Here is a 14,682-nt window from a genome sequence, read left to right as displayed (position 1 = left end):
AGAATTGTTACCAAACGGATGACTTCTAATCCGAAAATCTGAAAAGTCTAATAATTTGGCTAATTAATTATTTGAAAAAAAAATCTTGCTTTATTTGAAACTTTTGTAACATTTTATACTTATTTCAATAGTGAAACTATTTGATTTTAAGAATAGCAATATGTATATACATATATACAATATAATTTCTTCGGATATAAAATTATCTTATTATCATTTTGTTCTTTATACAGTTTCAATTATTTCCGTATTATCGGACGACGACGTGTTTTTTCGTCTAAAAGCAAGGAATAGTCAGAAGACTCCCGAAAGCCTCGCACTTTGTTTGATCACGTGGTTCACCCCGGCGACGAGCTTTGTTGAAAACTGTTATTCCTGCAAGTTTTTCACATCATCATGATGGAGTAAATATCAAAATGGATATATGATAGAATCGATTCATTGAATAGAAGAGTAAGCAATAGTTGAAAATGAGTCACGTTTATGAAGGGTAAGTTGATTTATCTCCTTCTTAGTCACAAAATTTTACATTTCGACAAACACAAGTTCGTACGCCATTAGACCTGACGCACTGAAAGAAAATATTCATATCAAAATGTTCGGCGGTATGGCTGTTGGAATACAATTTATACTTAGTTATGGAATGACTTCACCAAGTCATGCCATGAAGATGAACACCAAGTCACTGCTGGAAGGTCATTCACCATGATGTAGCCTATAGATACAATTCTCAGTTTAGAGTTCTAGTGAACAGGCATAACCTACATGTCCACTTCTTTAAAGAGAATACATATATATATATATACAAATATACTCATTTCATAGGCAATGTTTTAATGACAGTATGTGCATTTGAGTAAGGAATATTCAGAGGAATAATTTAATTATCTATTTGATTAGGTAGTTAATGATTTAATTTTACAACACTTAATTATGCTCTCTTTACCTCTGTTCAACCTGTAACAGTGTAACAAACCTCCAATAATACATCTGTAATCAGAATCAGTAGCCCCCCCCCCCCCCCAACTTTTACTCTTTTATAAAGATGTGCTAGAGGAAGTGAAAAAATAAAGAAACAAAAAAATTTGTTTTTTTTAAACAACTAAACACTTAGATAAGATATCTGATGTGTATATCCAATCACTGTATCATGTGTATAGAATAGATAGAAGAAGTAAATTACCAAAACTCAAAATGGAAAGATTAGCCAAGGGTTTAGACCACTCCAATAGGCTATGGGGCACATATATAAACTTGTTGATTTGTTCATTCTCAAACTTTACCAATTCTTTAGTTTTTAATATCAGCTAGGCCAAGTTTAACCAAAAAAAAAAAAAAACCAAACAAAAAACAAACCTTGTTTGTGTGGTTGACATTATAAAGCTAAAATTTATTTTGGTCAGCTTTTTTAAATAAACTTGATAAAATACCTGGCTGGCTGCCACTTACATGCAATAATGCTTAAATTTAAAAATTCATGTTTACAAATGGGTATGGTTAACATTTAACTGGTATGAAATTATGCATGATCAAAAATGCATATAATGAAGTCTGGAATGAATTGGTTATATAATAGCTTTAGATATAGACTGGCAGTGAATTTGAACATAAAAGCAACATTACTGCATGCATCTATGATGTTAATATTATTGAAATACTGCACTTGAATATTTACACCATAATTGCATTAATCTAACATATGTCTATGGTATTAATGCAATTTAAAAAAAAAAATAAAAAAAATGAAATAGAGGTTCCTATAATTTTTATGATGTTTTTAAATGAATTTTATATATGTTTGCATTGAACAAACAGATGTCTCTCCTGGTTTCGAAGTTTAACTTTCAATCAATATTTGTGCCAACAAATACCTGGTTTAACCTGTAATTTAGTGTATGTATGCTGAATCTAATTTTAAAACTGTGTTTACTTTTATGTCACACAAGCAGGGGTTTGTTTCTTATCACTGCAAATGAGATTAGGACACTACTGTAATACATGGAAATAAATGTCGATCCTAAATTGTTAGATAGAATCTGAATGTATAAATCAGAAGCAAGTTCCAGATGTGGACTTTTTAAATCTATGTTTTTTCATTGATCAATTTATATGCATGAAGTTTTATAAACCATAATGGTAATTTCCTTGTGACTGTATGCATAATGACCTAATAATTATTGAGGGGTTTTAAATTATGAATCATTATATAATTTTTATTAATATCAGCTTATATATAGCTATAGTGGAGCTACACTAAGAAGAATTAGAATACCTAGTGATGATGTAATGCATTTATAATATGATTCGATTGTAAATAATTAAATCTTTTCCTAAATTAATACATACACTACAGTTGTGTGTACACTAATAATGAATGTGACGATTTTGACATTTGTGTCTTAATTTACTTGATTTCAGGCCTCTGGCCACCTACAGCAGCCTGACAGACAGAAATCTGGCTGGCTACTTCTCCAACACTCGCATGAGAAGACACTTGCGCAAGGCAGGACTGGTGAGCACATTTACTCCATAGATGAATAGAACTGTTAATTGAAAGTTCCGTCACTCTTGATATTTAAAGACCATTTATCTGATTGTGAATGAGGAATATTCATGAGGTTTAATATCCCTGGAAAATTTCATCAAAATAATCATTGATACAATATAATTATATTGGTTGGATTACCAGTTCATAGTCTATATGCTAGCTACAATATGTATAGCTAGCCCTCTCCGACTTTTTTGTTTTTCCCGAAAACATCAGAATGAAAAAAAAAATCGAAGCGGGTGAATTACATCCTATACATATGGTGATGTAGATCAAGATACACTCCCAGAAGCTGTTAAATATTACTGTAACAACATTTAATTTTGAACATTCCTATTTTAGGTAAATAAACGTGGAGAACTGGTATCAGAAAATCAGTACCGACTCAACATGGCTAGGAAAGAGCACAAAAAACATGTTAAAGATTTGCTGTCACAAGCCATCGTTCATAAGACACTAGACATGGAACGCACCCGACAGGTAGAAATCCGAAGAAAACTGGAGGAGATTGCAAAGATAGAACTTGTTAGAAGAGTGCGGGTAAGCTTCAATTATCAAACGCAAGTCAGACTCAGAACTGTACAGGTGCTACATACTCTTTGTAAAGATAAATTGATTAAACTTCAAAATCAGGAAAAATCTTAGTTAATTAAAATGTCAACTTAAAGTGTCAGAATAGGAACTGAATTATCACCATGCAACCAGTTTGCTTGTTTCAAGAAATACTGGTTAATCTGATAATGAAGTAAAGCCCAAAGGCAATATTTGAAGTGGTTTTGGATGTATTATATTTAAGAATGGAAAATTTAATTGATTAAGACACCACTTGACTTTTGTATAAACACAGCGAGATGTGTAATTCTAACTCAGTATAAAGACTTTTATTCATGTATATATATATGCCCTTCAAGGATAAAACTGTGGTTAAAGAGGAGAAAATTGGTCGAAATCGTTATCGGGTGAGAACTAATGACAATTGATTTGCTGACACCGTATTAAGTATGGTTGACAATGACAGCTAGTACAGCATCTTCTGTAGAGCAGATCTGTAGCGATCAATATCATGATGTATTAGATGTTATATGCTGAGCATGTTTATACCATGATTAATCACAGTGCTGTCCTGCTGGTCTGTAGGAACACATATGCCAGTTGCTTTGGATAATTAATGTGGTGTAGTAAATTTTCCTTTAGTTCATGAGAAAATATAGTACAATATATATGACTTAATCACATCTCTGTCTGTCCCTGGACACAATTTAGGATTTAGTTTCTTCATGCCCCTACAATCATAACAAGTACTTTCAATCAAACAACATTCATGGTGTCAGAATGTTAAATCAGGAGCATATATCACAGTATAGAGAAGTTAATTGAATACATTTTTATGGCAGTAATCTTTTATTAGGAAGACTGACTCATGAATGCATAAAAGTTTTGGTCTTAAAAACTATATAGTTCCAAAGTGTAATTAGAAATCTGATTTTCTATTTTATAATTAACTGTCTTGCTGCCAAGTTTATCATGTAATCAATAGCGCATCCACTCTTTCTTGATGTACAACAGATAATTGAACATATATAATGCTTGAATGAGTGATCAAGATCACAATACTATCGATCTCACATCAATAATGAGTAACAAAAGACCTTTCTTATTCATGCAAGAAACAAATGTATACTGTGTGCTTCAGTCTTTTTTCTGAATTCGATTCTTATATTCAGAGCTCTGTTCTCTAGAGGGTTTTGATTAGATCTGGAATTTCTATCAAAGATTGATTTTGCTATCGACCATGTATTATGAAACTACAAATCTGACTTAACATATGGAATTAATCGAATGCATCATTTGCATATTTGATTTAACTATATAGTATTCAGGTATTGTGATATTGCACATCACAGTAACTTGGAGTGATACAAAAAACAGAGATTTTGAGTATGCAGATGCCACTTAATAATCTACCTGGTAGTCTGTATATTATCCCCATATGTATGTTTCGATACTTTAAGTATATAAAGCAATTTTCTGACATTGATGAAATATTTTGCAAAAATGAATTGTGGAAAAACAGTATTGCATGCAGTTTCTTTTGTCTGGATCCAGAAAATTACTTTTACCTCTGTGACTGTTATAGACTGATAGCAAACACTGCAGCTCCTACCTACTGCCTCTCCTGTCACCACGGACCAAATGGGTCCCACCCCCCACCCCACCCCCACCCCCACCACCCCCAGTGGAGGAAGAGGAGGAAGAAGAGAAAGTTGGTTTAGTGGCTATTGTTCTGTATTATGTTGAGGAGTTACAGGGTTTTTTTTTGTCGTGCACTAACTGCTTTTAACCAACCAGTACTTCATCCTTCCCTTTAGGGCTCACATTACAATCATGCATCGTATAGATGTGTACTTGGAGTTTATTTGATATTTCTACTTTGGTGCATATATGTACATGCATGTACACTGAAATTATAGCTTTTCATTGTCAGTTTAGATTTAATAGGCGTGCTGCTGCACCTTAAAAAGTAAATACTGTGCATTGTTAAAACTTTCAGTCAACGATTGAGTTTCAAAGGTTCTTCTATTAATTACCAGTTTTGAACAGATTAAGAAATTTATCAATCAAAAGTCTTTTGTGTTGGACTTCTGTTCCCCTAAGAAAGATTAACTACTTTATAAAATTCAAGTCTAAAGATATTGGCTAAAACTCACACAGTTATTAATTAGACTTATGTGAACGGTTTAATTACGTTAAACCATTATAATATTCCTTAGTAATACAAATTAATTATATTAGAAAAATACTAAGTAAAACAGGTTAAGACTGAAATCTAGTTTTAAAGATCCTTACAGCTTATCTAATCTTTAATGTTTTGAAGTTGGGTGGTAATAAATATAAATATAATTCTAGCCGCCATGCAGATTGACTGTTTAATTACACTTGTAAAAAATTGTGTAGCAATGTTAACACAGTTCTATTGTATAATAGCTGTGACATCTGTACCACACAGACTGACAAACACAGGTCAAACAATCACTAAGCTCTGTATCAGGAAGTAGTCCCACTGGCTGAAAGCATTCTAAAAGAATTAATGAATGCAGAAGTCATGTTATTGAATGGAGATAAACTGAGGTCGGGGACTAAGATTGCGTGTTCAATTATTAATGGATTGTAGCTTTTCAGGTGTACATTCTGGTTTAACATTGTTTGTAGTGGAATTCTGTTGCAGCATATTGATTTTCCCAGAGATGCTATGATTTAATAACTATTATTTTGAGTGTTTGTTTCTATAGCATTTTTGTCCTGAAGATTAACACAAAGCTAAATATGACATCATAGATTTTCGATGCTTGGATCCAGTAGCACATCGTGTTAACTAATATTCTTAATTTTGGGAATGAAGGGTCAATCTTTAGGGTGGATTAAGATCGACAACAATATGATCTGTCGTAATATTAATATTAACGTTTTAAATCTTTGTTGGTGTTTGATGTGTATTCTGTATCAGTTAACGCTTTTTAATGCTAGAGCTCACGAGGGAGAAAAGGGGATGAAGAAATTTTACCATATTTATCCCCACGTTCAAGTCGGTCTGCAAGTCGCCCTGACACCGCCAGCCAACAGAGGTACAGGCCTCAAAGTGCGCCCTCTGGGAATCATTATGACTCCAATGTAAGTTACACAGGGACCAGATTAAGTACTATAGCTCTTTTTAAAACATCAATCAGCTTAAAAATCACAAAATATTTACACATACAGTACTTATAATTGAGCATGCTGAGTGAAATATATATCAGCCATATATTTATAATTTCCTCCATAACATTTAGATATTATGAAAATGTTTTAAGCTCGCAGTCTTGTATCTGCGTTAGGTTGCTTGAAATAGGTTGCTTATGACTGCATGTTAATTGCTAGTTTATGATATACATGATATATGTCTGCAATTATTCATATTTTGTCTATTTTTGACCATTTATCAAAAATAAATGTATTTTTTATTCTAGACTATTCTATTTCAGCTAGTATATACATATGTATACTTAAAAATGACATTAGGACACCCTTCATGTTAAATTACAGTTGATAATAAAGAAAAAAATTTAAGCATAATTCTTCAAATTTAAATGACAGTTTTATTTAATTTTGTCACAAAGCAAGGCTAACAGTGTTTTATGCTTGCAAGCTTTCTAATTGTCTGTGTATATGCTTTATTGTTTGAAATAAACATTATACGAATGGGTCGAGGCATTTAACTTTTTATCTGATTAACATTCTCAATTTCATATTGGATAAATCTTAAAGACAATAATGGCAATATCGTTCATTATTGTACAATGTAATGCTATTTATAAGTATCTAGTAAGTGTAGTAGAAAAATAATTTTCATTATTCAACACAGTTCAATGTAATGATATTTAATGAAGTTTAGTGGGAAAATGATTTGATTATTGTACAATGTAATGGAAATTTAGTAGAGAAATTATTGCATTACTAGTACATGTATATCATTCAATACTGTACATTAATTGCAATGATATTTAATAAAGTTTATTAGATAATTATGGAGCATGGTACATTATGATGTCTCTTAATTAGATTGTTTATGTGGATGAACATGGACGTCAATTAAGTCCAAATGGCCGTGAAGAATTTAGAGCAACAAAGGCAAAACCGGAGGACATTGATACCAAACATCTTTATGCTGTAAGTCAGTTTGTATGAAGTGTATCTATTCATTTTAAGCTTTATCTCATGGTCAATTCAGAATTTAGATATGATGTTGACAGTTATGAAATTATTTTTCAAGAGAATCTACCCCACGCACAGTTGAAATGAAATGTCAATTACTATGAATAAATATTTACCATATAATCTGATTAAATTTTTCAGCATTTTTTGCATGTCTATTTAGATTTGCAAATTTTTGAAGGCCTTCAGCAATATTGTAATGATTTGCAAAATTTTTTGGCAGCTAGCTAGTACATGTACTACACAAATTAGATATATGATAGTATTTCAAGATTTGCACACAAAACATCTGTGCAAATTTCTAGATAAATTTAATACCAATACACTAATCTTTAACACTTCATTGTTTCATTTCCATCTTGATGATTTTCAGTTTATTTCAAGCAGTACAGGTGAGTGAATATAAAAAAGTTAGTAGGTGTTAAATTGTCAAACTATTTCTTTCTCTCTGAGTAGCTTGATTCGGCAGCCCTGAGAAAATATGCCCTGCACCTATCACGGATTGAACAGGAGTCGATGTCTCCATATCTGCAGTCGCCCATCCCCACGCCTCCCAGGAGCCAACGTGGAAGTCGCATGGGGTCACGTACACAACTTCGCTCTCGTCCGAGGACAGCAGAACCCCAGCGTAGCACCAGTCCTCGAGAAAAGAAGGTACTCATATCTCCTTTTTGTTTTGTGTGTGTGGTTTTTCTTTCTTCTGTTCTCCGATATGTACTGAAAACTTTTGTGTAAACATTTGTCAGTCTAAAGTCTTTTTCAACATCTGCCTCAAAAGAACTCTGTATAAGCCGACCTAATTCAAAATCAGAAATATTCTTTCAGATTTTTTTCTAAATTTGTTTAGTACTTAAGATCACATTGTTTGATCTGAAAGTAAACCTGATTCACTCAAGTGACTATTGTCATCCACCTGTCTGTTGTGTATATAGAGCCATGCATAAACTTTTGCAAATTTTCAACTTCATCTTCAAAACTACTGAGCAAATTTTATAAATGTCATCCTTAGGGATAGAAGAACAAGTGATTTCAAGGCTCCTTTCTCCTCTTTGAAAAATAATACATTGTCTTAAATCTTCACTCCTGGATAAGTAAATTTAGCAGACAATCTGTGTATGATGGACAGTATTTATGTTTGCCTTAGTATCAATATCTGTTTGTCATTGAGTTAAGCTTTGGTGAAAGATTGAAAAAGATGTTGCATGATGTTCAGGTGACCCACACAGCCCATGGACCTCTCGGTCTCCACTTACTAATCTCATTGAAATCATTCACTGATAATACCAACATTAATTGCCCATGGATTTCAGTCAGCACATTCATCAGAGAAAAGTTCTGAGAGGAGTTATAGTGTAAGCTCTGACAAAGAACACTCCTCCAAGAGTACTCCCACCCGAGGCCCAGCAAACAGCCAGTCCAGGCGGCCCCTAAATAGACCCAGAGTTGTGGAAGTATGCAATGTATATCCTGCACACCCACCCTTTTTGTGTTGTAACATGTTCATTTTAGCATGCCTCAGTATCCTAACTGCATGATGATGGGAAATTGCTTTAAAGAGCAGAACTTGGGAAATGCATGTAGAATTTATTGATGCTAATGATTCCTTATTTTGTATTTGTAGAATGATATATCTTTTTTTCTAATTGAATGGTAGCTCATTTAATTCATAATGAGATTGATAGAAAAGTAGTGCAATGGGATAAATATAATGTACAATAACATATGAAGGAAAATATTTGCCTAATACTTAATAACAAGTAACAGTTTTTCGACTTGGCTTTTAAAACATAAGGAAATTAAAGTTTAAAACACAATGTTTCTTTCACATATTGGTGATAATGCAAGAATTTGGGCAAATATTTTCTACATGTGGCATTTTAGTGTTTTTGAGCTTTCCTATTCATAGATTTAAGTTATTTTTTATGCTTGTGACTTTTACAATTATTAGATAAATACTAGCGATGTCACCTAGTTGTTATTGCTTGGTCATGTATTATGCATGTTATACATTTCACGAAACTGTAGAATCATTTATCTGCATGAGAGTAATTATAAATTTTCATACACCGGCCAGTATATACTTTATGTAGTTATAAGATCTATGTTTTTTATTTTATTGATGTTGAGTCGTCAAATCAGCAACATTTCAATTCAATTGTACTATGATGATGGTAGTGCAGATGTGATTTGACCTTTTGACCTTTTTAGGGGACTCTGATGCTGCATCGACAGGAACCGGCCATGATGCACCAAGGAGAAGTACAAACCCTTTGTGAAATTACGATGAAGTATCATGGACCAAACCTGACCCTCCCCAGAGACCAGTATGACCCCACACAGAATGTCACCATTGACCAGCAGCACTGTGGAGGAAACACTCTCCCTGTATTCAGAGAAAACCTGAAGCCTGGTGGTATGTAGAGCTCTGTCAGGCTAAGTACAGAGAATATTGTTTTGAATTACTATATCTGTGCAGACATTAAGTAAATTTTTTGAGAAAGATGTTCATTAATGTATTCCAAAGTCTACATAGTTGCATAAAAAATATCTGCAAAGTCCACATGTTTCTCATGGTCACACATTTCTCATGGTCACACACATTTCTCATGGTCACATGTTTCTCATGGTCACTCATGTTTCTCACGGTCACACATATTGTTTCTCATGGTCACACACATTTCTCAAGGTCACACATGTTTCTCATGGTCACTCTTGTTTTCCATGGTCATACACGTTTTTTTCATGAATTAAATGATTCTAGATGCATGTTTTAGAGACAATATACCTAAAAAAAAAAAAAACAACAACAAAAAACAACAAAAACTGCATCTGACACTTAAAATATAATTTCAAAAGCATAATTATTTGATGTTGATCTTATCTGTACAGATGTGCAATGGATAATAAAGTCAATATTTTATTTTTTAAGGTGGAAAAAAGAGTTATCTCTCTTGTATTGTCTACACAATAAGACCGATTTTAATTGAAGTCTTATTGGTATATATAAAAAGAATTACAACATCAAATCAGTAAATAGCATGATTAAATGATTGCAACAAAATATTAAATGCAGTTTCAAATTGCAGAGAAGCATTTATTAGAAATTCTGTGGTTTTAGTTTTAGAGTCCACCATTCACTATCATAATTCCACATTCCACATATATATATATATATATATATATATATCTGTGTGTGTGTTCAGTGCAAATGAACGCAAACCTTTAGAATCCACAAGGGTATAGCTTCTCACAATTTTATGCAATGCAGATATTAATTTTTTGCTTTTAATTGGAATCTATAGTTTAATTATTCATGGGGTAAAAATGAATTGATGTCATTCTATTAAAATGTATTTTGTAGACACGTTTAGCTTTATTTCTCGTCGTCATCGTGGCTATCCCTTCAGTTTGTCCATCTTTGTGGATGGACGAGTGGATAGTCGTGTCAGCACATGCTGTGAGTACAGGCATGCAAAAGGGGTGAAACTTGGTGGAAAGATGGGCCACTTCAGTCTACTGAAAGTGGAAGGTGCTACTCCATGCTACAAGTAAGTCAAGAGAAGTTAACGGTAATTTCTTGTAGAAAAAAATTATCAAACAAGCTAAGGGAAAGAGAGAGAGAATCCATTCAGTGTTTAACAATAATTATAAACTTTATGTAACCAAATTTGACTTAATAACACGAAAGTTTTGAAGACATTTGAAAGAGGGCAGTGTTTTCCAGTGCTTTGTACATTATAGGTGTAAGCTTAACTCCCAAGCTAGTCCACGGTCTTTGAGGAGGCCTCCGAAAACCAAAGGGCAGAAACAGCCTGAGCAACTCAAAGAGGAAGTCATTGTTGTTGACAGACGTCATGTACAAGACCTTAATGATGGAGGTAGGCAAAAAAAAAAAAAATCTGAACTAAAATGTCCTAAGTGTTGTAAATTTCAGGGGTAAAAAGTGAGAAAATATTTACCAACAGAGTATATTAATTATTCTTTGATTGTTGAGAATTGCTACTCTCTATATCACTACCCAGTTAAGGATGAGGAAGAGGAAAATGTGGAAATTCCTGTGGAGGAGGATTCCACCCAACAAAAGATCAAATATGACACTTACATTGAACCCAGCCCTCCAGAGGATATTGAGAATAATGGTAGATCTCTGTGTTATAGCATGCTAATATGTACCATATGTACCAAAAGTCATGAGCTAGAAAGCATAGAATGCCAGTTATGTCTTATGAGTTTATTTGTCGCATGAAAATTTGGTAAAACAGACTTTGGAGCATGACTTTTCTATTGCATCCAATTTTTTTTTTATTTCCATTGAAGCTGCGAGTCAATCTAGCACTCTCCCTTTTGGTCTGTTACTGTGCATGTATAGATATAAGGTGGACAGTCTTAAATTTTCTATTGTATTCATCAAGAAATCGATTTTTGATTTTATCATGTGGTTGCAATCAAATAATTGATGCCCATACAGAAATGGTGAAAGACGCTAGACTGGCGGAAATTTGTGGTGAAATTGTGAATTGTTCGATATAACCTTGAACCTGATTAGACAAACTTTCTGGTAAAAATGAAAATTAAAAGATCATGATTATTTACTGACATTCAAGCAAACAAAAACTTCCTTTGATAAAAATTTCTTTAGTAGCCTAATCATAATTACACATCAAATGTGTATTTATGTAGACCATCAACAACTTGCTTTCTCAGAATTGTAAGCCAACAATGGGCATGTACATGTACTTTCATTTATGCATGCCATTGTACTTTTGATTATATGGCCAAACATGTGGCCAATAAAATGGTCAAACAATTGCACTTGTGTTGAAGTTGAAAATAAAAACATGTCTTCCAATGAATTTTAATTGGATTTAGATCTTGCTCAGAGTTTTGTGGTTTTGAAAGTAATGCCATCCGTACAATTTATGATGATGACCATTTAGATATTGGGGAAAGATGGAAGAGACAATAGTGCCAAAATCAATACCATGGAAATAAACAACAATAGCCATGACTATGTCCCCATGTCCCCTGTTTTCATGGTTGAACTTTCATGATAAAAAAATAGAAGAGCTTTGAAAACAAACTTTTAATTCTTTTATTCTTATATTCCAGGTAAATGTTTAAAATGTCTGGTAACAGGACATGTCGGGTAGCATTTGATGCTCTATCACCATTTCTGCCCATATTTTTTTTTATACCAAAAGGATACATGGGAATTTTAGCCCCCAATCACCTGAGCCAAAAGTTCAAGTGAACTTTTTCCATCAAAATCCATCATCTGTCAGTCATCTGACATTTTTAAACTTTTCACATTTTCTGCATATATTTCTTCTCAAGAACCACAAGACTAATTCCACTTATATTTGCCATAAATTGTCCTTAGGTGATGAGGAATCGAGTCAATTTAATTAAAGGGCAATGTCCATTTACAAATGGAGATAATTAAGATAAAGTTAGAATGAGATTGGGTGTTTAAAAAGTCTTCTACTCCAAAACCATGATACAGTAGAACATGCTTATAGCTAAGTACTGGGGATGAACAATTTAGATTGGTTATAAACGTAATTATATCTAATAAGTTCATAATTATAAAACTACAGGGAATGAAAATCACTTCACTTTAATCGTGAATTCATTGTAAGTGTGTTTGCTGTAACTGTGTTTGACTGTACTACACTGTAGTAGTACTTCACTTTAATCGTGAATTCATTGTAAGTGTGTTTGCTGTAACTGTGTTTGACTGTACTACACTGTAGTAGGTGTCTTTTAAAAAAGTTAAAAGTTATAAAAACAAGTTTTAAAAGTAAGAAACTCTTTGAAAAACATCTTCTCAATAACCACAAGTGTACAGATTGTCAAATAAATATACAAGCATGTTCATGTAGTGTAGTTTCAGATTTGTTCATGCTACACATGTATGATCCTAGGGGCCAAGGCAGAATCACAATGGGTTCAAAGTTTACCATTTTGGATTAAAATCTTTTTTCAGTATACATGTATACAAATTTACACAACTGTTTCAAAAATGTATGTGCATGCAACCTCATGAAGCCCAGATAGACATTTATTGTCTCCAAACCTCTAGGTGTTGATGTGAGCAACATGACCCATGGAACTTTTATTTTTATGGCTTTCAAGTTGCATTTCTTGTAGTGCAATTGGTATTTGAAGGAATGCTTAACTGTTTGTGCATAGAGCTATGTATGGGTGATGGAAGTATTATTATTATTCAATATGCATTGCATTACTAGATGTGAATATTTACAATATGCATTGCGTTACTAGATGTGAATATTTACAATATGCATTGTGTTACTAGATGTGAATATTTACGATTTAATTAGTCAATATTTGTCATTGGATTGTGTCAAATTCCAATCTGTGCAGCTTTCTTGTTTGAAAAAAAAATACACCAGATGTGAACTTAGTACATGTATATCCTTGTTTAATACAGTACACAAATCGAAGAAAAAGGAGAACCAGAGAGTAGTTATAAAAGAGGACATTAAGGAAGAAGTTGTTTCCCCTAAGGAAACAGGTACCCCTGCTCTGTGTCCTTAATCGTATCTGTGTGTTACCATCACCTAGTCTTGGTATTATGCACTTTAATCCTTCTTGATCATCCTGAAAAGCATTTGGTGTTCCTGCTGTTTTAACTTCTGTCCTTCTGAAGACCTCGATTTAAATATGAGTGGATCATTTACTTTTAACAATGGCAATCCTCTGCTTATGACCTCAGTGTCGTCTGTGAATGTGTTACCATTATGTAAAAGTTGCCATCACTATCACACTACCAAACACAAATAATAATCTTCATTGATATTGTAAGCATCGTAATAGCAGACTACCTCACTATGATGTTATGATGATGAATGAAAATTTTTTGTGTTTTTGTAATAATCACATACATGTTTATTATAATACTGCATACAAATTAAAGTTAGTTAATTTGTGAATAAAACAAAACTTGACAATAGTGTGATACATGTACATGTATATAAAGGACCTTTTTGGAAATGATTTTGAATTAATAGACATTTTCTTGAATTACTCCAGATTTGTTTTCATTTAATCATACTTACTTGTCTCTCTTGATGCACAGCATTTCAAAATTGTTCTCATGATTTCAGGAATAATTAAGCTTTACCTTAATTATTTCCATATCCATTTTCATATCATATTCTGATATCCTTTTTTGTAGATGATGATTATGAAGATGATTTCGATGATGTGGAAGATGAAAAGAAGGATGAGGAAAAAGGTTAGTTGTTTTTACCCAGAATTCCCTAAAACAATAGCAGATACATGTACTTCTGAATCCAAATTCTTGTTTTCAAAGCAACTGAAATGTGTTATTTTGCGTATAAAGTAACAGAATGTAACACTTT

At 32.9% G+C, this 14,682-nt stretch overlaps 1 protein-coding gene across 4 annotated transcripts in view; it reads left to right on the top strand.

Annotated features, from left to right (window-relative positions):
• Positions 1–304: 304 nt before the first annotated feature.
• LOC125645461 (glutamate-rich protein 3-like) overlaps positions 305–14,682 on the top strand; it is a 33,014-nt gene continuing 18,636 nt past the window's right edge. The window contains exons 1-12 of one of the 4 annotated variants that reach the window (XM_048870999.2): positions 322–490; positions 2,419–2,512; positions 2,891–3,088; positions 6,074–6,217; positions 7,145–7,252; positions 7,754–7,951; positions 8,608–8,748; positions 9,506–9,710; positions 10,659–10,845; positions 11,039–11,175; positions 11,320–11,436; positions 14,496–14,555. In XM_048870999.2, the coding sequence (XP_048726956.2) occupies positions 471–490; positions 2,419–2,512; positions 2,891–3,088; positions 6,074–6,217; positions 7,145–7,252; positions 7,754–7,951; positions 8,608–8,748; positions 9,506–9,710; positions 10,659–10,845; positions 11,039–11,175; positions 11,320–11,436; positions 14,496–14,555 (1,609 nt within the window). In that variant the 5' untranslated portion in view covers positions 322–470. Of the gene's footprint in view, positions 491–2,418; positions 2,513–2,890; positions 3,089–6,073; positions 6,218–7,144; positions 7,253–7,753; positions 7,952–8,607; positions 8,749–9,505; positions 9,711–10,658; positions 10,846–11,038; positions 11,176–11,319; positions 11,437–14,495; positions 14,556–14,682 lie in introns of all 4 variants that reach the window. The other 3 variants (XM_048871000.2, XM_048871001.2, XM_056140808.1) reach the window with 3 other exon arrangements.

The sequence above is a fragment of the Ostrea edulis genome, chromosome 6 (genome assembly GCF_947568905.1).
Source record: "Ostrea edulis chromosome 6, xbOstEdul1.1, whole genome shotgun sequence".
NCBI lineage: Eukaryota > Metazoa > Mollusca > Bivalvia > Ostreida > Ostreidae > Ostrea > Ostrea edulis.
This window is presented reverse-complemented; position numbering and strand designations above follow the sequence as displayed.